We start from the raw sequence: 27,861 nt of genomic DNA on the forward strand, positions 1-27,861 counted from the left end.
AGAGCTGGTAGTCAGGCGCTACCGGCTTAAGCCACTGGACAACTGGTAGCCACGTGGGAAATGCTGAAAAACTCTGAGAATGAGGTAAATATCCCAGAGTGGAGAGAAGTAAGGTCACGCAGAAATACCTCTCAGTTCAGGGTCCAGGTTAGACATCACAAATCTCAGTGGTCAGTTCTCAGATCTTTACCTGTGTTAGCAGGTAAAGAGACAGATGCTCCTACATGGACCGTGAAGCAAGATTTCATTACCCATCTTCCTGACACAAACACCCACGAGAAGCTCCCACTTGACACTGCAGATCCTAGAGTCCCCTGCGAGTTCCCCTCATTATTTTTGCAGAGTTCCCATAGGTTTCATCAAGTATTGCAAATGATTGCCATTTTCTTCCTCTTCTGCTATGGGTGATGTTTTCAGCGGCTGCCTTCATTCCCTACAGATGATCCCTGACAGCAGGTCCCTCACATCTCCCTAGGCACTGAAGCCCCTCCCTGCCCCACCCCCTCCAGGCTGTCACTTGTTTCTGGAAGTTCCCTTCCTTCCAGGACTACTGACAACAGTCCCCCTGTATAACATCAGTACTTTCATTAAAATACTTAGATTCCAATACTTTGCTCAATTTTCCACCCTTTTTCTGAACTCGGAAGAATTCTTCAAATTAATCTACAACCTCTGGCTTGCATATTATTTTTCATCTACCTTTTCTCTTTTGTTTAGGCCATGTATGCTCATCCAAAATGTGTAGATTTCACCTGGAGAGCATTATGCTAAGCAAAATAAGCCAGTCTGAGAAAGATAAATATCACATGATCTCACTCATTTGTGGAATATAATGAACAACATAAACCGATGAACAAAAATAGATCCAGAGACAGAGAAGCATCAAACAGACCTTCAAACCTCAGAGGAAAGGCAAGGGAGGGCTGGCGGGGGGGGGGGGGGGGGGGTGGTGGGTGGGTAAGAGATCAAACAAAGGACTTGTATGCATACATATTAGCATAACCAATGGACATGGACACTGGGGCGGTGGGGGCTTGTCCTGAGGAGTGGGAGTGGCCAGGGAGGGGTCCATGGGGGCAAAAGGAGACACATGCAATACTTTAAACAATAATATATATATATATTACTTAACAATATAAGGAAGGTCTGCAATTTAATTGCATCCACAATTTTTTCTGTTTTGTTTATACTTTAGATAATATTTTTAGATGTCTGCAATACATATCACAATAAACTTGGACAATTAAAATAAAAATAAATAAATAAATAAATAAATAAAATGTGTAGATTTCTATATAATCAAATGCCAGCCTTCCCTCCCTGCCCCCGCCTCTAGATGGTACAGTCTCTTCCATTATTTTACCAGAGCTTTAATGTAATTCAGTCTATACACTTAATTAATCCACTTGAAATGTATTTTTATAAGTGAAATGAAATGAGACTGTAATATTATTTTCTTCCAGATCGATAGTCATTTAATCATCACTTTTTTATATTAAATAATCAATTCTATACCCGCTGAGTTAAAATCATCTAAACCATAGAGTTAATTATTGTGTATCCTGGCATCTACTTCTGGATTTGATATTTGACCTCACCTCTATTTGTCCATTCCTATATCAAACCATGTAGATTTGATTACAGTTGGCTTTATGTTATATTTTAATATTTTCATGCCTGAGAGTCTTACTCATTAGTTTTTAAAATGTCCTTGCCTATTCTTAGATATTGACTTTTTAAAATAAACTTTAAGATCATTTTTATCTAATCCCCAATAAAAAAAAGCTTTGACATTTTATTTGGAATTGTATTAAAATTATAAATTGAATTTGGGACAATTTATATTTTATGATAGTCTTTTCTTCCAACACATGTATGTTTTCCCATTTATAAAGACATTATTTTATATTTTCCAATAAGACTTTATACTTTTCTATGTAATTTTTGCTATAAAAGAGAGAAGTTATTGATTTTTAACTATATTTATCTTGTAACCAACCAACTTACCAAATTATCATATTTGGTCTCTTAGGCTTTCTAGATAGATATTTTAGAGAAATAGTCTTGTTTCTTGCCTTTCAAATTTTATATACGTAATATAATTTTCCCACTGTATTTTCTACAGCCTCCAAGAAAATGTTGAATAATAATAATGATAGTGATTAGTTTGGTCATTAGTTGAAATGATTTTAGAATGTCATTGTTCAGAACATTTATATTATCTTATTAGGACATATTTTTATTATATTCATATAATACTATCTTTTATATTAGATATATGACAACTAGATTTATTAAATGCCTCTTTGGCATGTAATGACATAATGAAATGAGTTTTCTCCTTCAGTTATTAATAAAATGGGTTATGTTGGTACATGTACTTATAGGAACCATATTGCTTTCCTAAAATGAACTCTACATGGTCAGAGCATGTTTTGCTTTTTCCACATAGATGAGCTCTGAATACTATATGTAATTTTTGTACCTATGTTTTAATTGAAATTTGGGTATATTTTTTTCTTTTAAACACTCATCAGAATTTGGCATTAAACTTATCTAGCCTTCAGAAAATGAACTGGGGAAGCTTTCTATTTCTCCCCCTACTATTGTCAGGGTATATTGTTTATGTACCAATGATTCATATAGAATTCTAGCACAATGCCCACAAAAGTTCCCTGACAGAGTAACTGCTCCCCACCTAGGCTATATTTCTGGGTCAAACCTAACTTCCTAAATGTCTGTTCCTTTATGATGAGGGATCAGAGAGCTTCTAAAACTTCTGGACAGACACCCATCAAATTAGATTTATGTTGATATGACTAAATTTCAATCTGTGGACTCAACAGGCTCAAACTAGAATTGTCCTGCAACTCCCCCAACCACTCTTCTTGATGATATCTCATGAAGCTTCAAAACAAAAGTGCTCACTGCTCAAAAACTTAAAGAGAGCAAAAGATTAAAAGTCATTCTGTGTGTTTGCTGGAGATAGGATTGAGAGGAATAAGAAGAGCCCAGCATTCCATTAGGAAACACAGTCTGATTAGGCGTCTCTATGTTTGTGATTAACATTAATAAAGTTGCCAGCCTGGAAAAGAGAATGGGAAATGGCCTTCCCTAATTGTTTCTACTTTAATTGGAGAAAAGCAAATTAATTGTAAATATTATTGTTTGTCTTTTTTAAACTAGGTTAAACAATGTTTCAATGGCTCACACATCTGTAGACAGTGAAGGGTGAACATACTAAACTACACTTCTGCTGATCTCCAGGAATGAAAGATGTGGCCACTTCACAGTCAAGCAGCTGTTCTGCTATTGCAAAAAAAAAAAAAAAAAAAAAAAAAATTGTAGGAAACTTGTTTTGCTTCATGAGTAAATTCACTTTGTTATTTCACTGTGAAAGAGCCAGTTTTTCTCCATGCAAATAGCATCCTTTTCTTGGGGGAAGTGAGGAGGTATCCATGACTACCCTTTCCTCTACTGTGGGAGCCCAAACAAAACGAATAAACTAACAAAAGCCCTGAATAGATGATACAGAACAAGAACTGTGTGAGTGCCCATGACAGTAGCACAAAGAGACAACAGGAGGAACACACGAGGAAAGGGAAAAATGATGTCAAGAGCAGCATAGAGTGTAATGCACTTGATATGCAAACTACAGACAAGGGGAACTAAAAGAGATTGAAATGCAAATTTATAGAGAGTAGCATAAATGCTAGAGGGATGTACTCAAATATGTAGCAGCATTTTTGCCCATTGTAATACTGAGAAGAAGTCAGATACACTACCAACACTTTTGTTAAACCCTTCAGAAAACTGAGGGTGTCAATAAACCAAAATGAAATAAAGTCCAGGGAGTGACAGACTCATCCTAGAGGAAGAAGTACCTATGGCTGGTATTTCTGGCTGAGCTGCAGGAAGAAGAGGGTTCTCCATAGAAACCATCTGGACTTGGAATGACCTTTGCATGAGTACATGTGCCCTAGCATGAGAGGTCTGAATCCTGAGGAGCCTCAGCCACAGCATGAGTCTCACCCATCCACCTATTCTTTCTCACCAGACTTCAGCGCCATGAAGGAGGGTATTTTGATGTGCAGGAGAGCTGAGAGAGTCACCACTCAGCTGCACAGGGCTTTCTCCAGTGCTAGGGCAGGAGAGCAGAGCTTGGTTTGCCCATGCACTAAGTTGGAGCTCAGAAGAGAGAAGGGAGCAAACTGTGAGTTGAAAACATTGCCCCAGGAATCTGAGTTTGGTTTAACATATAAAAATGAATTAATATAATTCACTACATTAATAGAATAAATAATAGAAACATTTAAGCATCTCAATACATACCCCAAATTATCTGACTAAATTAAACATCACTCATGATAAAAACTCACAGAAAATCAGGAATTGAAAGAAATTTCTCAAGCTGATAAAAGGCATCCATGAAAAACCTAGAGTTAAGGTCACAATTTAAGATGAAATATTAAACACTTTTCTCCTAAGTTTGGGAACAAAACCAGGATTTCCACTTTTCACTTCTATGAATATTGCCCTGAAAGTTCTATTGCACTGAGCCAGCGCAATAAGGAAAGATAAAATGCACAATGACTGGAAAGGGAAACATAAATCTTTCATTATTCACAGATAACATAATTATATGTTTATAGAATTCTATGTAATACAACAAAATCCTTTAGGATGTAATGTGTGAATTTAGCAAGGCAGCAGGATACAAGGTAAATATTAAAAATTATATTTCTACCTATTAGTAAACGAGTGTTGAAGACCATGTTTTAAAAATTATCTTGTATGATAGCATAAAAAAGTAAAATACACATAGAAATAAGTCTAAAAAGATATGACCACACACAAGTGATCTAAACACAAATACATTGCTGATAAAATTTAAAGATATAAATGAAATTTTATATACCTACCAAATTTATAGATCAACAGATTACATATCGTTAATATGTCCATTCTCTCCAAATTGATCTATAGATTCAACATAATTCTAATAAAAAATTCCAACAAGCTATTTGAAGAAAATGACAATTTATTTAAAAATGTATAAGCGGTGGGAGGGAATGATGGCGGCGGAATAGACAGACGTGTTCCGAGCCTTGTCCCGGAGCAGAAAGAAAGAACAGCTGAGGGACGCGCAGGGAGTGTTTGTTGGCTGGTTGAGAGACGGCTGAATTCCAGAAGGAGGTGGGGGACTGCTGAACGGGGTTCCCCTGACCTGGCAGCACCAACTGCGGCTGGGTCCCCTACCGGAGCTGCGGGCTTGGACGCGGAGTCTGCGCCATCTTGATCCGGAAAGTGGAGCTTATCTGAAGCCTGAGAATCCACAACTGCGGCACCCCAGGAACAGCTGCGAGCCCCAGAACAACGCTCCCCAACTGGCGCAAGCACACGGGTTCAGAGGAGCTCTACACTCCACCACGGAAAGGTCAGATTTCGCCTGGGATAAGGTGAGGTCTCTGGTCCCGGCGGGAGAGAGGAACGCGCGTTTTGCGGGAGCTGGAGGACCAGGGAAGTCTGTGCCTAGAAAAATCCGTGGCTGTAGGGGCTGGCGTGATCTGTGATTGTGGAAAGGGGTCCTCAGAGCTGCTAAGAGAAGGGCACTCTAAAAAGCAACCCATTTTGATCTGAAGTGCAGGGACACCCTAAGAATTTCAGGCTGTCCAGACTTACGCGCAGCCCGTGCGCTCCCTTTGTGCCTGGGTTTACTCGCAGTCCTGGAGTTCGCACACTTGGGCTTTTTCCTCTTCAAATCCTTGCTTCTGATTACTAAGCCCAATACATAGGATCACCCAGTTGGGGACACCCTGGGAGACTGCAGGGGAGGGTTGTTTTTCTGGAACCTGGGGATCGGAGCGGGGAGTGACCATCAGAGAGTCAGCTCTGGGGCAGACCACGCCCACAGGCCGGTGGCAGTGCCACAGGGAAAGAAGGCTCTAACACTGCCTAGAGAGGCCATAGATAGACCCGGAAGTCAATCCAGAAACACTGCCACCCAGGGGCTGAATCACAAATTGACTCTTGCGTAATCAAAAATAAAGGAATACGAGAAATTAAGACACACCGCCTGCTTAAAATCAGGACTGGCTTACAACACCGAAGAGCAGTGGATCGCAGGGAACTGCAATACTGTCTGGACTGAGAAACAGGCGTGCCAAACAGAAAAACAAAGGAAGTGAATGACCTTCACTACTTCACATTTTATTTTTACCTTTTATTTTTTTATTTTTTTATTTTTTTTTATTTTCATTTTTTGCATCCTTTAATCAAGAAACTTTTTTTCTTTTTTCATCATTTGATTTTACCTTTTTAATGATTACATTTTTATTTTCAATCCGTATTATTACTACTGCTATTTTATTTTTTTTATTTTTTATTTTTTTTTTTTTTAAAGTGTCATTTTATTTTCTCTTCATTTTATTTTGGGATTAGGGTTCTACATTCTATTTTTTATCTTTCCTTTAGCATCGTTTTACTCTATCTCAACTCTACCTTTAGGCCATCACTCTCTTCCTAACCTCCCCCTTTTCAGTGTCCTGTTTGTCTTACCCTTTTACTGCTTTAGATTTTCCCTATTCTTTCTGTTTACCCCTTGTTAAAATTTCACCCTACTTACATATCTAATCTCTAATCCCCTGCTCCAAGTCCACATACACCTCTCCCTTCGCTGTCTGAGCTATCCATAAACTTGTCCTTCTCTCTGTCCTTTTGTTGTTGTTTGCTTGAATGTAGATTTTATCCAATTTTTATGCTGTTTTTGTGAGATTGTTTTGCTTATTCTTCTTTTGTTTATTTTTTTGTTTGTTTTGTGCTTCAGCTTTCCCTTGCCTCAATCCATATTAGTTGGTGTTGTAGTTTGTATTAATCCCCAGGCACTTGTTGCTGGCATTTGCTGGGATTAGTGATTGTTCTATTGGAGTTTTATCCCCAATATATATAGTCTGTTCCCCTTTCTCTCTTAGTCACTTTCTTGTCTCTCTTACTTTTTTTATTTTCTCTTTACTTTCCCTTTTCCCAATTTCATTTTCACACTCCTTTTTTCTTTTTTTCTTTCTTTCTTTCTTTTTTCCTCTTCTTCTTTCTCTCCTATCACCTAATTTGCCTTTCTCTGGTGGTCACCTTTATTGGAGGTTATTAATATCGTGAATACATTTCTGTTCAGTGCCTTGTGAGTTGTTCCTGGTAGTGCTGTATTTTGTGCCTTTAAATCAACCCAGGAGAGAGAGAACTACATAACCAGACACCCAGAGAAGAGAGACCATGGGGAGACAAAGAAGCAGCCCGCATATGAAAGAAAAGCAGGCATCACCAGAAAAGGAAGTAAACGAAATGGAGGCAAACAACCTTCCAGAAAAAGAATTCAGAGAAATGGTCATAAGGTGGCTGAAAAGAATGGAAGACAAATTCGACAATATGAGCAAGAACCAAGAGGAAATGAAGAAGAACCAAGAAGAAATGAAAAATGACATCGCTGCTGTAAAGAACTCAATAGAAAGCATCAAGAGTAGACTAGAAGAAGCAGAGGACCGCATCAGTGAGCTAGAAGACAAGATGGAAAAAAATACCCAAGAAAAGCAACTTCTAGAAAAAAAAATTAAAAGGCAGGAGGAGAGTCTAAGGGAACTTTGGGACAACACGAAACAAAACAACATCCGCATAATAGGGGTTCCAGAAGGAAAGGAAGCTGAGCAAGGAATAGAAAACCTCTTTGAAGAAATAATGACAGAAAATTTCCCAGATATAGGGAAGAAAAAACCCACACAAATCCAAGAAGCTCACAGAGTCCCAAGCAAAATGAACCCCAAAAGACCGACGCCAAGGCACATTATAATTAAATTGGCAAACACCAACGACAAAGTAAGAATCTTAAAAGCAGCAAGAGAGAGACAGAAAGTTACATACAAAGGAACCCCCATCAGACTAGCAACTGATTTCTCAACAGAAACTCATCAGGCCAGAAGGGAATGGAATGAAATATACAAAGTCATGCAAAGGAAGGGGCTGAATCCAAGAATACTGTACCCAGCAAGGCTGTCAATCAAAATTGAAGGTGAAATCAGGAGCTTCACAGACAAAAAAGGACTAAGGGAATTTATTACCACCAAACCAGCAATGCAAGAAATGCTAAAGGGTCTACTGTAAAAAAAAAAGAAAGAAAGAAAGAAACAGGAAGCGAAGAAGTAACACAGGGGTAAAGAATAGGAATGGCGACAAATAAGTACCTATCAATAATAACTTTAAATGTAAATGGATTAAATGCCCCAATCAAAAGACATAGGGTAACGGATTGGATAAGAAAACACGACCCATATATCTGCTGTCTACAAGAAACCCACCTCAGAAAAAAAGACGCACACAGACTGAGGGTGAAGGGATGGAAAAAGGTTTTCCAGGCAAATGGAACTGAAAAAAAAGCTGGGGTAGCAATACTTATTTCTGACAAATTAGATCTCAAACTGAAGGACATAACAAGAGATAAGGAAGGCCATTTCATAATACTAAAGGGAGCAATCCAACAAGAAGAAATAACTCTGGTAAACATATATGCACCCAATACAGGAGCACCCAAATACATAAAAAAACTCCTGGAGGATATTAAGGGAGACATTGACAGCAATACAATCATAGTAGGAGACTTTAATACCCCACTATCACCATTGGACAAATCCTCTAAACAAAACATCAGCAAAGAAACATCAATCCTAAATGACTCACTAGACCAGATGGAATTAATTGACATCTTCAGAACATTTCACCCCAAAGCCACAGAATATACATTCTTCTCAAGCGCACATGGGTCATTTTCAAAGATAGACCATATGTTGGGACATAGGCAAAGTCTCTTCAAATTCAAGAAGATAGAAATCATATCAAGCATCTTCTCAGACCACAGTGGCATAAAACTGGAAATCAACTACAATAAAAACAACCCAAAGAAATCAAACACATGGAGACTAAACAGCATGCTATTAAACCATGACTGGGTTACCAGAGAGATCAAAGAAGAAATAAAAAACATCATGACAACAAATGACAATGAAAACACTACAATCCAAAATCTATGGGACACAGCGAAAGCAGTCTTGAGAGGGAAGTTCATAGCTCTACAAGCCTACTGCAAAAAACAAGAAACAGGGGTAATAAATTACCTAACCCAACAACTCAAAGAGTTAGAAAAAGAGCAACAAGAAAAGCCCAGTGTAAGCAGAAGGAAGGAAATAATAAAGATCAGAGCACAGATAAACGACATAGAGACCAAAGAAACAATACAAAAGATCAACAAAACCAAGAGCTGGTTCTTTGAAAGGATAAACAAGATTGATGAACCTCTAGCCAGGCTCACCAAGAAGCAAAGGGAGAGGACCCAAATAAACAAGATCAGAAATGAAAGAGGTGAAATAACAACAGATCCCGCCGAAATACAAAGGATTGTTAAAAAATACTACGAACAACTCTATTCCAACAAACTGGACAACCTGGAGGAAATGGACATATTCCTAGAAAAATATAACCTTCCAAAACTCAATCAGGAAGAATCTAAACAGCTCAACATGCCAGTAACTATGGAAGAAATTGAAGCAGTCATCAAAGAGCTTCCGGCAAACAAAAGCCCGGGGCCAGACGGCTTCACAGGAGAGTTCTACCAAACATTCAAGGAAGAACTAAAACCTATCCTCCTCAGACTATTCCAAAAAATTCAAGAGGAAGGAACACTTCCCAGCTCCTTCTATGAAGCCAGCATCACCCTAATACAAAAACCAGATAAAGACAACACAATGAAGGAGAATTACAGGCCAATATCTCTCATGAATGTAGATGCCAAAATCCTCAATAAAATTCTAGCAAATAGGATCCAGCAGTACATCAGAAAGATCATACACCATGACCAAGTAGGGTTTATCCCAGGAATGCAAGGATGGTTCAATATCCGCAAATCAATAAATGTGATACATCACATAAACAAATTGAGAGATAAAAATCACATAGTCATATCAATTGATGCAGAAAAAGCATTTGACAAAATCCAACACCCTTTCTTGATAAAAACTCTCAACAAGGTGGGAATAGAAGGATCATACCTCAACATCATAAAAGCTATATATGATAAACCCACAGCTAACATCATACTCAATGGGCAAAAACTAAAACCATTTCCCCTAAGAACAGGAACAAGACAGGGATGCCCACTCTCACCACTCCTGTTTGACATAGTACTGGAAGTATTAGCCACTGCAATTAGACAAGAAGAAGAAATAAAAGGCATCCAAATTGGAAAAGAAGAAGTAAAGCTGTCCTTATTTGCAGATGACATGATATTGTACATAAAAAACCCGAAAGACTCCATCAAAAAACTAACAGACTTAATAAATGAATTCGGCAATGTAGCAGGATACAAAATTAACACCAAGAAATCTATGGCATTTCTATACACCAACAATGAACTTACAGAAAGAGAGACTAAAAAAGCAATCCCATTTTCCATCGCACCAAAAAAATTAAGATACTTAGGAATAAACCTAACCAAGGAGGTAAAAGACCTATATGCGGAAAACTACAGGACACTGAAAAAAGAGATAGAGGAAGATGTAAACAGATGGAAGAACATACCATGTTCATGGATTGGTAGAATCAACATCATTAAAATGTCCATACTACCCAAAGCAATCTATAGATTCAATGCACTCCCCATTAAAATACCAACGGCGTATTTCACAGACCTAGAAAGAACTCTCCAAAAATTCATCTGGAATAAAAAAAGACCCCGAATAGCCACAGCAATCCTGAGAAAGAAGAATAAAGTAGGAGGGATCTCAATACCAGATTTCAAGCTGTATTACAAAGCCACTGTCCTCAAAACAGCCTGGTACTGGCACAAGAACAGACATATAGATCAATGGAACAGAATAGAGAATCCAGATATCGACCCAAACCAATATGCGCATTTAATATTTGACAAAGGAGGCATGAGCATACAATGGAGTCAAGACAGTCTCTTTAATAAATGGTGTTGGGAAAATTGGACAGATACATGCAAAAAAATGAAACTAGATCACCAACTTACACCATACACAAAAATAAACTCAAAATGGGTACAGGACTTAAATATAAGACGGGAAACCATAAAAATACTAGAGGAATCCACAGGCAGCAAAATCTCAGACATATGCCAAAAGAACTTTTTCAGTGATACTGCCCCTAGGGTAATGGAAGCCAAACAGAAAATAAACAAATGGGACTACATCAAAATAAAAAGCTTTTGCACAGCAAAAGAAACCATCAACAAAACAACAAGAAACCCCACTGTATGGGAGAACATATTTGCAAATGGTATCACTGATAAAGGTTTAATTTCCAACATCTACAGGCAGCTTATACAACTTAATAAAAGGAAGATAAATGATCCAATAAAAAAATGGGCAACGGACCTAAATAGAAGCTTTTCGAAAGAAGACAGAAGGAAGGCCAAGAGACACATGAAAACATGCTCAAAGTCACTAATTATCCGAGAGATGCAAATCAAAACAACAATGCGATACCATCTCACACCTGTCAGAATGGCTATCATCAACAAATCAACAAACGACAAGTGTTGGCGAGGATGCGGAGAAAAAGGAACCCTCGTGCACTGCTGGTGGGAATGCAGACTGGTGCAGCCACTGTGGAGAACAGTATGGAGTTTCCTCAAAAAACTGAAAATGGAACTCCCATTTGACCCAGTAATCCCACTCCTAGGAATATATCCTAAGAAACCAGAAACACCAATCAGAAAGGATATATGCACCCCTATGTTCATAGCAGCACAATTTACAATAGCTAAGATTTGGAAACAGCCTAAATGCCCATCAGCAGATGACTGGATCAGAAAACTATGGTACATCTACACAATGGAATACTATGCTGCCGTAAAAAAGAAGGAATTACTACCATTTGTAGGCACTTGGATGGAATTAGAGAACATTATGCTAAGTGAAATAAGCCAGTCAATGAAAGAAAAATACCACATGATCCCACTCATTTGGGGATAATGAAAAACATTATAAACTGATGAACAAAAAGATAGTTACAGAGGCAGTAAAGCATCAAACAGACTGTCAAATTACAGTGGTAAGGTTAGGGAGAGGTGGGGGAAATAAGAGATCAACTGAAGGACTTATATGCATGTATATAAGAGTAACCAACGGATGCAAAACAATGGGGGGTGAGGGCATATATGGGAGTGGGGTGGGGGTCGGGGGCAATGATAAGATATGTACACATATAATACCTTAATAAAAATTTGAAAAAAAAAAAAAAAAAACAAACATGAAAAAAAAAAAATAAAATAAAATAAAAATGTATAAGCAAAGACAAAGTGTCTAGAATAAGCAAAACAAACAAAAGAACCAAAAACCTTGATGAAAAGAACAAAGCTGGCAAAGATAGAGGACTTATGTTCTGATTCTGGGACTTACTATAAAGCAAAAATAATCATGTTATTGTCACAAAGTTAGACAAACAGATTAATGGGACAGAACAGAACATCCAGAAACAGACCTACATGTATCAGTAGACAATTGATTTTCCGATCAAGGCAGCAATTAAATTCAGTGGGGGCAAAAGTATTTTTTAAATATTTTTATTTATTTCAGAGAAGGAAGAGAGAGATAGAAACATCAATGATGATAATCATTGATCGCAGCCTCCTGCATGTCCCCTACTGGGGATCGTGCCGGCAACCCGGGCATTGAACCTGGGAACTTTCAGTCCACAGGCTAACACTTTATCCACTGAGCCAAACCGGCCAGGGCAGAGGCCAAAGTATTTTTAACAAGTAGTGTTATAATAACTAATTATCTACCTAGGAAAAAATAACTTTGATCCCTACTTCATTCCTATCACAAAAACTAATTTGAGATGGATCTTATATCTAATTATAAATGTTAGAACTACAAAATATTTTGAAGAAAAACATTGGAGATATTCTTATGGCCAAAGGTAGAAAGATTTCTTAGGGCACAAAAAGCACTAAGTATGAATGAAAAAAAAATCTATAAACTGGATTAATTATAATTAAACATTTCTGATCAATAAAATATATCATTAAGGAAATTATAAGGCAAGGCTAAAACTAAAAACAACTAGTAAAACATATATTCAGCAAAAGCACTTATATCCACATATATAAATTCTTAGAAATCAACAATTAAAAAAACTTTAAAAAAATAAACAAAAGACTTGAACAGAAACTTCATTTAAAAAAGATAGATGAATAGCCAAAAGCACAAAAAAAGGTGCTCAACATAATCAGTTCTGATGAAAATGCAAATTGAGACCATGATGAGACACCACTTTACACCGACTAGAATACTAAATAAAAAAGACTGACAATATCATTGTTGGTGGAGTAACTGGAGAATAAAGTCATACAATAACTATGAAGAACAGTTTGACAGTTTCTAGAAAAGTTAAACATGCATTTGCTCTATAACCTATCAATTATAACTCTTCAATGTTTACCTCCAAAATAAAATAAAATATCCACACAAATGCTTGTACTCAAATGTTCATCAACACTTTATTCATTGTTGTCAAAAACTGGAAGCAATTAAATGTCTATAAGAAAGAGAATGATATTACTGTGCTATATCACTACAACCAAATACAGTACAGAAATTAAAAAAAAAATTTTTTAAAGCACACTACTGAGTCACTCAGCAACATGAATGTATCTCAAACATAACGTATCATGTTGAGCAGAAGACACCAGATGCAAGAAAGCACATAGTATGATTCCATTCACATACAATTCAACAAGCAAAACAAATCTACGTTGGTATTTATGAGAAAGTGGTTGCCCCTGGGTGTGTGGGGTGCCAATTGACTGAGAAGAGTTACAAGGGAACTTTCTGTAATGATGGCAATGTTCTAGACCTTGCCTAAGATCTGTCTGTTTTAGCATATGTAAATTATACCTCAATAAAATACAAATATGCTCTCAGTAAATATATACTACTTGTCAACTACTTGTCACTTTGTTCTCAAAGTGAAATTATTTAAGAAGGGCAGCAATGTTTAAGAAGCCTGATCCACTTCTAAATGAAATCGTAACTCCCCTTGCAGACTGGATCACCACACGGACAGGAGCACTCCAACAGGCAAAGGCTGAGTGAATGAATAGGTTGAGGGGACCACGAAGTACACATAAAAAAAAAGGAAGAAACAAGGTCAGGGGGCGCAAAAACAAAAGTTTAAGACCTAAACTGAGCCATTTTATAACAGGTGACAATAGCTATTTTTTCATGAACAGTAGTTGTCCACTTCATTATGAAATTTATTCAGATATCAGCAATTAGTTACATGCTTAATAACAGTGCTTCAGAATTTTGGACATCAGTTTTTCCTATAGATGAACACTGATTTTTTTTTCACTTAATCAGTTTTTAAGCTATAAATCAAGAATGCTTTAAAAGTGTCAGTTGAAATGAAAATGGGGAAAATCCTATAAACAATATATGTATCACAGCATAGCCTGGAAAAAATAAAGGTCTTTGACTTGCCTACTTAAGTTTTTAGAATCCCAATTTCTTCACTTTAAAGGGCAACATGATACTTCCCTCAAAGAATTTTTATGGAGACTAAAAAAGAAAGTACACATAACATATTAAACAGAGTGCTTTGTATGTACCTATTAATTGGTAATCTGAATTTCACTTTCCTTACCCAATGCATCATATCTTCTAGATAGAGAAGGAGGCCAGCTCACAGAATCTGCATCTCAGCAGTCTTAAAGTTGTAAGAAGTCAAGGTAGAAAATGAAGCCAAGTCAAAGGATACTAAATGTAAGTGATTTTATTTTCCATAAAAGTGAACTGGATGCTTCTGTGTAGAGAATTGTACTAGAATTACTTTGGGCATAGAACACACAATGCAATAAATTTATATCCAATCTTGATGAGTGCACATTTTCTGAATGACCAGATTTTTTTTGGGGGGGTGAGGGTGCTAGTAAATGGTATTAAAAAATGTCTTAGAACATATATCCTCCCCTGAGAAATGTTCCATGTCTACTGGACATGGAAATCTGTCCTTTAAGCTGAACACCTAACACAGTGGTCGGCAAACTCATTAGTCAACAGAGCCAAATATCAACAGTACAACCATTGAAATTTCTTTTGAGAGCCAAATTTTTTAAACTTAAACTTCTTCTAATGCCAATTCTTCAAAATAGACTCGCCCAGGCCGTGGTATTTTGTGGAAGAGCCACACTCAAGGGGCCAAAGAGCCGCATGTGGCTCATGAGCCGCAGTTTGCCAACCACTGACCTAACAAGTTGGAGATAGATTTACCCCCACAGCAAAAGAAATGGAGCAATGTGCACTCCTGCAGAATACATGAGAAATTCCAATCTCTACCATGGGCAAAACAATTCTGTAACCTAATCATGCTTTGCAGATCGATGGCTGTGCTAACCTGGGTGTTGTAAGAGCCCTGTTCACTACCTTCCAAAATATCACTGCATGGCAAGAAGGGGAAAAGAGACAAACTTTGATGGTGATGTTCTTTTCCTCTAAGAACCTCTTCTTCCTCTGAGATTTTTTCTGTAACTTATGAAAAACCCACTTGAGTCCCTAGGGCTGAGCACTGTAAATGATGTGCTGAAAACACTCCTGTCTGTGCTTTTTCAGTTTCCAGGAGCTTTAAAATAGAGCATACAACCAGCATATATCCAGAAGGCAGCGACTTCACCATGAGAACTGGGGCTCTCATATTCTATCACTGGGCTCTAATGTCAAGCTTTAAAGTCCCCATCAAATAGCTGGATGTTTGATTAGCCCATTGTTAGAAAACAGATAATTTCCTCATGGTGAGGAAAATAATAAGCCACTCTAATTCTCATAATGACCTTATCACCCCCATACTGCTCCTCCCCATACTGCAATGAATGGGAAGGCTGAAAGATGGAGTAGGAGGAAACAATAGCCATTCTGATTCAACAGTTAGACCCTTCTCATTTGTTACAATGATTAATTGCATTTCTACTAACCTTAGTAAAATAATCAATCTCAGGTCCAATTGTGTAGAGGAGTACAAGAACAACAACTAGTTTGATAATGGCTGTATTGAAGGCACAAATGACAACTTATCATTTCTCTTTAAGAAGATAAATTAATACTTCTGTAAAAGAATATGAAATGGCAAAGTAACAAATTTATTGGATTGCTTAACTCCAAATAATCATAAGCTCAGTAGGAAAAGATAAGCAACTTAATCATCGGACTCAACTAACTAGAACTCAGCAAATAAACAGACTTTATTGCCCTGGGTTAGCCTAATATGATCAATAGTTACTAGGAGCAAATATTAAAGCTACCTTTAAATACATGCACACAATTCATTAATTTCCCCAAACACATAACTATGCATAATCTCACTTCTTAAGCCTTAAAAGTATTATGATCTTAAAATACTTAGGTTATTAAGTGTTCATAATCATAAACTGTACTTTAAACACACTTCCTGCCTCCTCCTTCCCCACCCCATTCCCACCTCAAAGAAAAACTTCAGAAATGAAAGAAAAGGGCCAGGATGAAAAGTCTATGTCCACGGGGACTATTAGCAAATTAATGAACTGTGTTCCTATTTACACTTCCATCACCAGAGCTAATTGTTAGTTATTTTAAGGAAGAGGCTATGCCTTAATTAACAGCACTTGGTAAGTGAAAGCTGGTTGCATTTCTCAAGCATGTTCAAGTTTCACAAGTCTTATTTCACAGCAGGGATTCCAGTTCATCCACTACTCTTATGTGTTAATACTTCTGATCAAGGAAGAAAGTCTCTAAAAGACCCTAAAGAATTGGTTTCCAGAAATAGAAGGCAATACAAAGCATAATTAATGAGTAAGCTAATTATTTATCCCTAAAGCAGTAACATACTGCACACTGTAAATGAGGGAGGTTGAAGGAGATAGGAACACCTTAGGTGTTTAATATTTGTAACGCTGATATTTCTGAAAACTTATCAAGCCCAAGAGTTTAGGGGCAACATTTTAATTCCTGTAGCAGAGCATTTCTATACCTCTGTCCCTTCCATATCCTCAATCCTGTCTATGCCTTGGGTCTGTAGGGAAGATTGAATCTGATCATGTGCTTGGAAGAACATAAAACCCATGGTTACTGCTTCGCTTTCCCTCTCATCCTGATCATTTCTCTGCTTATTACTCCTCTGCACAGTTATATCACCTCTTCCCACCACACATTTGAACCATCTCTCTCTCCTTCCCAACTTTATGATTCTTTCCCAATCCCTTCATTTTTCTGTTCTCTGGCAGAAGGCAAAAAATAAAAAAAGGGACAGCCATTGATCTGCACATGGCCTTGTGCATAGTCTATCAAACCTGGTCTAGATCAGTCCATTCCTTTTCCACAGGTGGCCTCAAAAATCAAGAAAAATAGAAAGAAAAAAATAAAATGCCGAAGAAAACATTTTTAGTTGCCAGTTTTAACCCCAATTTTGTGTTGCAAAGTATTTTTGTCTTTCCCCTCTTCTTTAAGGAAGTCAGAAATAATATAATGCCACTTAAGAAAAAATACTATTAAAAACAGATTTTAGTTAATATCCCCTTATTTGAGTTTTACTATTTATGAGGGATTGTGAAGCAGCAGCCAGAACAATAACAACAACACAAGCAGCAATTTAAACTTATTAATCTGTAACAGTCTTCTAAATAATTTGTCTATATAAACTTATTTAACCCTTACAACAACCCCACAAGGTAAATATTATAAATGAAGAAACAAAGGCACTGAGAATGAACTCTCCCAGCATCACAAAGCTGGTAAACATAACAAGAGCCAGACGGTCAGCCTTCATAATAGACGTACCAGGCCACCACAACTATTTCTATTCCACATACATGCTGTGTATTTAATTGAACATTTATGCTGCAACTTTAAAGAAATGAACTTTTCTGGGACTAAGATGAGTAGAAATTGCTTCAGTGTAGAATTTTTTCTCCATTAAATACCCCCACCATCCATCTATGCTATATATTTTATGGTAAAGAATGGAAAGAAAAGAGTCAGGAGCAAGACAGAAATGCCTAAGTGAAGGCAGAGTTTAAAGTTAAGTTCCCCTGGACCAGGTGCTGTGTGGTTCCCCAGGTCTAGCAGCATCCCTGGACTTCATCCAGAATCCCCTGAAACCTACTGGCCCACCTGCTTTCAAAGTGTCTCCTGGTTTGTGCTTCACTGTTGACCATCAAGACCCCCACCTTGAAACCAGACTAAAATGTATGCTAAAAGGAGAGACTTAAAGGAAAAGGCTCATTTTTTAAATTTCCCCCTTATCAATCAAGCCTACCCAATAATATTCTCTCCAGTCCAGAAATTTTAAGAAAGGCCTCTAGAAATATTGCCTGGGTACTTCACTGTCTACCCAGGAGGTCTGGTTCAAGTGGAGGAAAAGTCAGACCCGGTAGGAAGACTTGATGAATCTAGGACAAAATAATCATTGGGACTTTATATGACTTTCATGGAAAGAGGACAATTAAAGCTTCTGTCTAGTACTTGCATTACCTTCTGTTTGCTTTGGTGCCAGGAATAACTTCAGGAAATACAGAGAGAATGTCTCTCTATACATTATGTAAAAGAATAAATTGCAAAAGTAGAACACTTTGTCAATCCGTTTTAAAGTAATTACAATACCAAGACAGTTTTAAGCCATTATTTCATTTCTTCCACTTGCATTTTACCCACAGTATTACACCTTCAGCAACTTCTTAAAACAACAACAAAATTATCAACCAAGAGATCCAGCCAGCCTTTCTGAAAAAGAGAAAAATCTGGTCTGGAAGCTTTTGCTCTTACCCAATTAACAATTTGGTGTTAAGCCAAATGAATTTTGAAAAAAAAAAAATCCTAGCAAACTATAAACATCAGAGAAGCATCAACACAATACAAAAACCATCTTTGAAAAATGCCAATTACATTAAAAAAGAAAAACTACACACACACACACACACACACACACAAAAAAAAAAAAAAAAAAAAAAAAAAAAAAAACCAAAAAAAAAAACCACTAATAGTTTGGAAAAGCACAACTCCCTTTACCCAAAGAAAGAAAGCAGTACAAGTACTTACGGTATCATGAGACTTATCCTTGACATCATAGACTGTGAGTTTTATTTTGGTCTCCTCATAGATGGGATACTCAGATGGGAAAGTGACACCCGTCAAAAACAGTGGGTCTCTTGTTCCCTGTAACAGCACAGGCAGACAACTTTAATTCAACAAGGCAGCAACTGCAGTTGGGCAGCACGCAGTGACACATGAGAATGCAGAAAGTGTGTATGGGTGCTTGTTTTTCTAGGAAATAGTTCTATGAAGAAAGATCTGAATTACCAAATAATGCTCAGAGGCAACAATATGGCCCAAGGCCCCAAAGAACTAATATAGCTGTTGATAGTAAATGGCCCTGTCTCCTTGTCAGAGCTGCTAATAGTTTGAAAACCAATGCTATTTTCATTGTATGCAGAACCCTTCTTTGGTGTCAGCTGTTCAGTCCATTTAGAATACAGTCAATGTATATAACCTGTAATTTATGCATATAAGCTAAGATATTGACTGATCAAATTAAGATGAAGCAATTTTCTCATGAATAACCATTTGGGAAGTGTATGCTGTCCATTTATTTCCTTTCTGAAATGATGCGATGGAAAGCCATGCTCTGATAATGCCCATTTGATTTTAGATGTTCTGCTGGGGGTGTTTTCCTCAGACTAGAAAACTAATGACAGAAAATAAATGTGATGGATTTGAGCTATGAAATTTCTAGCTCAGGATACAGTGCTCAGGATATCTCAGTGTCTCAGAACTTATATTTAGAGAGCTGATATCCAACATTAAATTTTATGTCTACATTTAAATATCTATACAAGGTGGCGCAAACATAGGTTCACAGTTGTTAATATGGAAAGTAATTAATAAATAATAATACAAGAATAAACTATGTTTTGTATAATCACAACTGTAAGCCTACTTTTCGCCCCACCCTGTATTGCTGAATATTATTGAGATGTTTGCTAGAGTTTTGCAAACCAATTGTCTATAAAAGTTTCTGAAAGCCCAAGTAATTCATTTATTCATTCATTCTTTCTTCTTTTTATTCAGTAAATACTACTTTTGTTCCTCACTTGTTTCAGACACTTTAGAACAGGAAGTGAATAAAACAGCCCCAAACAACTATAGAATCAAATATAAGAATCTGAAGTATGTCAAAATAAAGAATTTTTTTTTATATTTTGGCAATATTTTAAAAATAATGAAGTTGAAGTAATACTTGAAATTTTTTCACATAAATGAACCATTTTACAATTTCAGTCAAGTTTTCTTTAAATGAATAGGTTATATTTTGTTTGTTCAATTACAGTATTCACCACAAATTATACCAGCATATTGGAAACCAAAGTTTCCACAGGGCAGACTCAGAGCTGTGTGCAGGCCCTGGGTCATTGCCATTAGAGAAAGGAAAGGAGTTCAGTCTGAATCATTTATTCCACCAACTGCATCAAGACTTGCAGGTCAGCACTGAACCAGCCGGGCCTGAGGTCGCTTCTTACAGAGAAACTCATTCTAAACAGTCAGGGCTCACTAGTCCAAGAAAGACAGGCAAAGCTGAAGGAGTTCAAAACGCACTTTCTTCAGTCCCAGATGGTCTAATAAGTTCTCTCTCATCCACCAATGTTGTAAAATATGTGTGATAAGAACAAAATAATCAAAAAGGAAACACTTCCTCGTTTGAGTCTGATCCAACACAATAACAAGTTTCCTATCAACACATATTGAATGTTATATTAGTAACAATAAATGTAAATAGGAAGTCTCTCATCTGATGAGTAATATTTACACCTTTTGCCTAGAAACATTACAGTTTTTAAAAATCATTATGGATCTTTCTTTGAAAAATATTATCCTTTCAAAAGACAGTCACAAACAGCTGAGAATATAGTTTCCACAGACAGACTGAGGAATACAGGAAAAATAAAAAGGGGAAAAATTTAACAGGTTTAAAATTTCTCTGAGTACTTTCATTTCATTTAAATTTACATATATAACACTATATATATGACACTCTTTTGGAAGATTCAAAGTGGGAGATTTTCTTTCTATTTACTAAATAAAAATAAGATCTTCTATTAAAAATGCAAATTCTTCCCTCATTTGTTTATTCTGGGAAGTTACCATGCATGCTGAATGACCTCAAGCATGCTTTCCTAAATAACAGGGGATAGTAACACAGCACAGCTATAGCCCATGAGCTAACCGATTTCAGCTGCTTGCTCAAATCCAGACAGAGAGAGAGAGAGAGAAGGAGAGAGGAATGCAGGCGAGGAATGCAGGCGCACAGCATGCTCACCTCCACAATTTCCGTGCTGGAGTATCTTGTCAGCCCCTGCTCGGAGGGGTGGATTACAGAGATCTGCACTAGGGTATTCAGCTTCCGATCACGGACAGGAGCCACCAGATCCTTGCAAGCTGGCAGAGGCAGGGCAAAGAGAAAGAAAAGAAACTGACACCATGTCTCAGGGAAAACTTCTGTCCCGAGTTGGAAGTAAAAACTTAGCTGCGGCACTGAATGAAATCTCCCTCCGGGGACTTGGCTGATTTTACAGAGGAAGTCCCTTGGAAGTACCTTACAGAAATAGGAAGTCACGTGCTGCGGAGCTCAACTGAGAGTTCATTTCCACTGACCACATTTGCAGCTCTTGCAAGTCTCTGCCCTGGGATCCCAGCTCCGCTGTGTGACTGCACACACAGCTCAGGGACTTGAGTGACTTTAGTCATTAACACCCGGGCTTTAATTCACACTCTTAGACCAAGTAAAGGGAGTCAGGCGTCAGGCGCTATCCAGGAAGCTAGCTGTCTGGTATTGACACTGGCTGGATTAGTTCAAAGGTTGGAAGGCACACTTGCTCCTTACCTAGCTATTGCCTAGAGCTAGCTAGCCTCCTAGAGTCCTGCCCAGGGGCAGAGACTGGGCGGAGAGGCTAGCCTGACAGCAGCACAAGCCACAAGAGAAAGGCAGAGGAGGGGTTAAAAAAAAAAAAAGAAAGAAAGAAAAAACACCGCCCTCTGTCTGGGATTCCAGCCAAGTCTGGGAGGGAGAAATGTGGAGTAAAGATGGGTTAAATTTCTGCCCAGGGGCCACAAATGTAAGAACTTTCCTTTGAGACACCAGGTTCATATTACAGACTCTCATCGCTATACCATATTTACTGGAATATTTTCTCCTCCCACATATCACTCCTATAATTTGATCAAGAAAAATGAAAGGATTCCTTTGCAGCAAGCCCAACATCTTCTCTCACTCTGTTTCCTCCCTCGGCTTTAAAACAGTAACTTTACTACACACTTGCATCTTGAAGTATGATGCAGTTTCCTCACCAGAAGGGGCTCAAGTTAGGCTCAGGTGATGGCGAGATGCAGGCTGGAGCAGTGATGGGGAAATGGAAAAGCAGCCCTGGTCCTGGGTTCATGGGGAGGCGGGGGGGGGGGGGGGGGGGAGGGCGGGGGGGCGCTGGGCTCTGTAGCATGCTTACCCCATGCCTCCAACCAGCACAGGAAGAGGAGTGATGGGTGTATTTAAACTACTGGAACAAAGGAACTAAGGCTTAACTCTGAAACTTGAAAGCAAAGGTCATTATCACCTTTCAATGGCTTACAGATCACCTCATTTTGTAACTGCAGAATGGGAGTAGCAGGAGCTTTGGAAGAAAACGGGCCAGGTTTTCCTCTAGGTACCCCAGCTTAGCCATGCTGGGCAGGTTTCACTTAACTCCTTCCTGCCAGACTTGGAGATCTCTTTACTCCTGTACGGTATTTTGTCATCATTTTCCTTATTTAAACCATGCTCTCGGTTAGGGAAGCGCGTGTGGAAAGAACAATAGCTGCAGTTCATTTAACCCTCACTATTTTTGAGGCATTTTGGTATTGATCTCTTTATTCCTCAAAACGGTGCTTTGAATTACTTCAGTTTTGCATGTGAAGAACGAGTAGCGTGGAAATATTACATGCTCACGTTTACATTACCAGGCTCTCATCACTTGCTTACATCATGGACTGTTAGCTTCCTTTCCTTTCCTGACATCCTGCATTCCTCTCCCACACAACAGCACTGCTCTTTGGAAGGCCCATTACCAGGATTCTTTATTGCCCAACCCAAGAGATCCACAGTTTTATAAAGTACTGATGGGAGGTTTTTCAACAATGTCAACATATCGCCGGAAGGGGAAAAAAAGTTAGATTTAGACTTTACTGTTCTTTGGTGGTTATTTTGATCATTTCCTCCACCTGCCTTATGAATGTGTTTAATTTATCACTCTCTTTTCTGCTCACAACATATAGCTCTCTCTCTCTCTCTCCAACATATATCTGTCCTTGGATTTTAAAGCTGGGGTCAATTTGTTTCAAACACATGCATCTCACACTCTTTCTGCTCCTAGCCTTGTCGCTACCTATGACACTTTTGCTCAAAGTAAGTTACTACTTTGGTGATTTCTTATCAGGCGTGAGTGTGGGCTGTGGTTATTTCCCAGAAGTGAGCAGCTGTTCTCCATTTTATCAGAGAAGTTCTCAGACTCACTACTAATAAAAACAGAGAAAAGCTCCACTCAACTGCAATGTTCTGTCCAAACAAATTTTCAGATCCCCCAATACTGATGAAGTAAAAGCAATAATGGCACTTTGTGTTTCTTTATATTCTACTAGAGGCCCAGTGCACGAAATTCGTGTACTCAGTGTGGGAGTGGGGGTGGTCCTTCAGCCCAGCCTGCACCCTCTCATAATCCAGGAGATTGATCGTGATTGATCGCCCCACAGAGGGAAGCCCCGCCCACTGTTGCTGGCCGGGTAGCTTAGGCCTCCCTCTTTGGGGTGATCACGGAGCCCCCCAACCAGTGGCCTGGGCCTCCCTCTGCAGGATGATCATGGGGCGATGGCGGGGACCCCCGACCAATCACATCGCACCCGCCTTGGCAGCAGCAGTCAGTACTGGGTCACCACAGTGCCCATGACCCAGGAGGGACCGAGAGGTCAGCAGTTCAGCCTGCTCGCCAGTCCCTGCCCACCCAAGCCTGCTGCATGCGCAGCCTGGCGCTCTGTCGTCCGTTCAGTCGTTTTGGACATTACAGACCCTGGCTCTTTATCTATTAGGATAACTAAAAACAAGTATAGAAAACAACAACTCAAGTCATAATCTTCGGGTACACATATCTCTTTTCTTCTCAACAGCCCAAAGAATTTACTGTTCCCTAATGCGTGTGCAGCAAGATGTCATGCAAGAACCCTCAGATGGGTCAGAATTCCTGAGCTGTATCCCAGATTCCTTGTTTCCTAGTTATGTGCCACTAAGTCCCAAACTCTTAAACACTCAGTTTCCTCAAATGTCTATTTCTCAGGGTGGAGGTGAGGAAGAAATTATACCCTTCTTATGAATGGATTTCCTTTTCCATGCAAAATAAAGTCCACTAATATTATTATACTAATATTTATTAGTATTAATACCAACATTTACCAATATTTATTGTTGTGTTATACTGCAAAATAGTTTTTTATTGACTCATTCATATTCAGACAGCCCCATAAAAGCTATCACTAGGCCCAATATTTCTTTGTAAATATCAAACCCATTACATGAGTCATTACATTTCATAAAGTGAAACCCACACCCACCATGGATCTACTAGTATACATATACTAAAACTATATGTATTGAGAGGTGAGGGGTGATAAGTGTTGAGCAACTGCATTGCTTCACGAAGAGATAACTCACTGGGGCACAGTAAAATCTAACCACAGGAATTACGCAGTAGCCAATAAGAAGCCTGAAAAATCTGTTTCAGAAAGAAAACAATGTTCTATTGGTCTGCCAGCCATACTTACCACTGCCCATAACCCAACCAAAATTCTGCTCTCAGAGTGACCCGCAAAAATGGCCTGCTTCCGCTGTTCTGTTTCGTTTATTTAAGAATTTCTTAATCAAATGGGTAGTGATGAATCAATGCAATCGATTTTTCATCAGTACTTTTTTACTTTTCTTTAGGCCTTTTCACTGGCTTTGTTTTGGACTGAGCTATTTAAAAGTATTCTCAGAGCCCTGACCGGTTTGGCTCAGTGGATAGAGCGTCGGCCTGCGGACTGAAGGGCCCTGGGTTCGATTCCGGTCAAGGGCATGTACCTTGGTTGCGGGCACATCCCCAGTAGGAGGTGTGTAGGAGGCAGCTGGTTGATGTTTCTCTCTCATCGATTTTTCTCTCTCTCCTTCTCCCTTCCTCTCTGTAAAAAATCAATAAAATATATTTTAAAAATTGGCTTTAAAAGTATTCTCAGAGCCCAGACAAGTGAAAATACACAAGATGTTGACAGGTTGGGATTTGAATGTGCTTGTGTCCACTGAATTGACTTTTTTTTTTTCTTTACTGAAAAGGGGAAAAATAACAAAATAGAAGTAATTAGTAATTTTTTAAAAGTATAATTTGAAACATTTCTTTAGGAAAAATAAAAACGCTATAGGAGACTTTTTTCCTGTTAACTGCTATAATTACTAGCAATGTGAGCGTTCACTTTCTATTGTTAGTGACTGTGAGATGCCTATAGGTGTCTCTAGCTCAGACCTGTACAGGAGCCAGGAGGTTCCCACTCTCCTAGAAGGGAATCCTCAGTAGATGTACAATGATAAAAACAAATGGAGCTTCAATATCTCAGGGAAGGGCCAGGCATTGAGCCAACTGGAAAGCGGAAAGCATAGGCTGCGAGAGAAGAGGGGACCACTATCTACTCAAAATCACTGCCTGAAGGAATGAAAGCCCATTGTGGCTTGGTTTGAGGATTTGTCCAAAGCTTGAAATCCTAGTCACTATAAGAGCTAAAACTGTCAGAGCCACACAAAATACATCTGTGACTAAATTTGGTCAAAAAGCCAGGAGTGCTAACCTCTGTTCTGGATGCTTAAAGCTACTCCCTGAATTCTTAGGAAGAGAGCCCAGATCATCTTTTGCCCAGTAATTCAAATATTTGAGAGTCCAGAAGTTAAAGGGCAGGGTCTTTCAGGTTCATCTAGAGTTACTATTCTGACAACATAAAAACACTGTTTTTATAAATAAGCAGTTTGTTTCATTCAGCCATCATTTCTAAATCATGCCAAGAGCTCAGTCCCAGCAATAATCAATTTGAAGTAGGGTACATGTGTTCTTTCAGGTGCCTTTGAATACAGCAGCACTGGCCAAATCCTAGGAGTCCTAAGACCTGCCTGGATGTGGAATGCACGAATAATAGGTACCTGCCACAGGCTTGCACAACAGCAGTGCTGTGACATGCCAGGCCAGCTTGAGTTCCCTTTGACACCGAGCAACCATCTCTTTCCCCTTAAGAACTCAGTCTTCTGTGAAGTCAGCTCATTTTTCTTGCTTCACTCCATTTCATCTCTCTTCTTGCCATTCAGTGTTAGTGGCATCTAACGAAGTTCCTGCTTATTAGTATTAATACCAGAACAAAGCAATGGTCACAAGCAGAGGAGATGAGGGAGCAGCACTTTAATGAGTGTCTCCACACCTCGACAATTCTGTTCTTCAATTAGCCAAAGGAAAGTTCGGTTTAGAGGAGAAACCACACGGTATGACATATATAGAATAAAGAACATTTTTTTCTACTTGAGATAAAATTGTATTTTGAGACCTGGATCTAGCCTAAATAGCTATATACCTTTGGATAAATGGCTCTCTATTTTAGCCTCTGTATTCTTATCTTTAAAATGAAGTTTTAAAAAAAGCAACAAATTTCATAGATTTGTTATAAATATTATACAAAGTCAAGTATGTGGAATGTAGGTACATAATAGGCACCCTAAATTAATATGAATATAGTTGTACATTGACACAAAATTGATTTTATTACCCAATAAAATTAATTTTTTAAAGAGAAAGAAAGGGAGAGGAAGAGAGAAAAATCAATGATTGGCTGTCTCCTGCATGCCCTCGCAACCCAGGAAACTGCCCTGACCAGGAATTGAACCAGTGACCTCTTAGTGCATGGGAAGACGCTCGACCAACTGAGGCACACTGGCCAGGGCTCTATCCAATATTCTTAAAAAATCAAGTGCTCAAGGTTTCCCAGGTTGGTCCAGATTTTGTGTAACCTTACTCTTTTTCAATAAAAGCATTTTATTACTATTACACACACACACACACACACACACACACACACACACACATACACACAGTATATATCCTATATAATAAAAGCCCAGTGACCAAAACGGGGGAATGACCAGAGACCAGAACGATCACAGCCCCTCACCCCGGCTGGCCCTGCCTCCCAGCAGGGACCCCCACCCCAATCCAGGGCCCCTATCAGGGCAGCAGCTGGCCCCCACCCATGCACCGGGCCTCTATCCTATATAATAAAAGGGTAATATGTAAATTGACCCTAATGGCAGAACAGCCACTCAGTCACTAAGAGGGGCACTGACCACCCCTTGGTCCCTTTCCCTGGCCAGCAGACTCTGATCACCCGATGGTGAACTGGGAACTGGGGGTGGGTGGTGGGGGGCATGCGTGGTACCAGGCCAAGGCTCCTCCCTGCCAGTCACCCCACACAGAGGGTAACCAGCAGCAGGGGTGGGGCTGGTGAGCAGGCGGGAATAGCCAACCTCTTGGTCCCTTCCCCTGGCCATCAGGCTCCGATCACTCGATGGCGAACAGGGACCTGGAGTGAGTGGCGGCGGGGGCAGGGCCAGCTGGGGGCAGCTGGGGAAGATGGCCCTGATCGCAGGCCAGGGACCATACCTGCACACAAATTTGGGGCACCAGGGCTCTAGTAT

At 38.9% G+C, this 27,861-nt stretch overlaps 1 protein-coding gene across 5 annotated transcripts in view; it reads right to left on the reverse strand.

Annotated features, from left to right (window-relative positions):
- The window catches only part of INPP4B (inositol polyphosphate-4-phosphatase type II B), a 616,104-nt gene that overhangs the window by 255,718 nt on the left and 332,525 nt on the right, over window positions 1-27,861 (reverse strand). For all 5 annotated transcript variants that reach the window (XR_013960877.1, XM_080673789.1, XM_080673787.1 and 2 more), the window contains 2 exons: window positions 21,403-21,521; window positions 19,128-19,244 (listed from right to left, as the gene is read on the reverse strand). Coding sequence is in view for 4 of the 5 variants with exons in the window: in XM_080673789.1 (XP_080529915.1) it covers window positions 19,128-19,244; window positions 21,403-21,521 (236 nt within the window). In the remaining variant the exon portion in view is untranslated. The remainder of the gene's footprint in view (window positions 1-19,127; window positions 19,245-21,402; window positions 21,522-27,861) is intronic.

This window comes from Plecotus auritus (genome assembly GCF_963455305.1).
Source record: "Plecotus auritus genome assembly, chromosome: 6".
Classification (NCBI taxonomy): Eukaryota; Metazoa; Chordata; class Mammalia; order Chiroptera; family Vespertilionidae; genus Plecotus; species Plecotus auritus.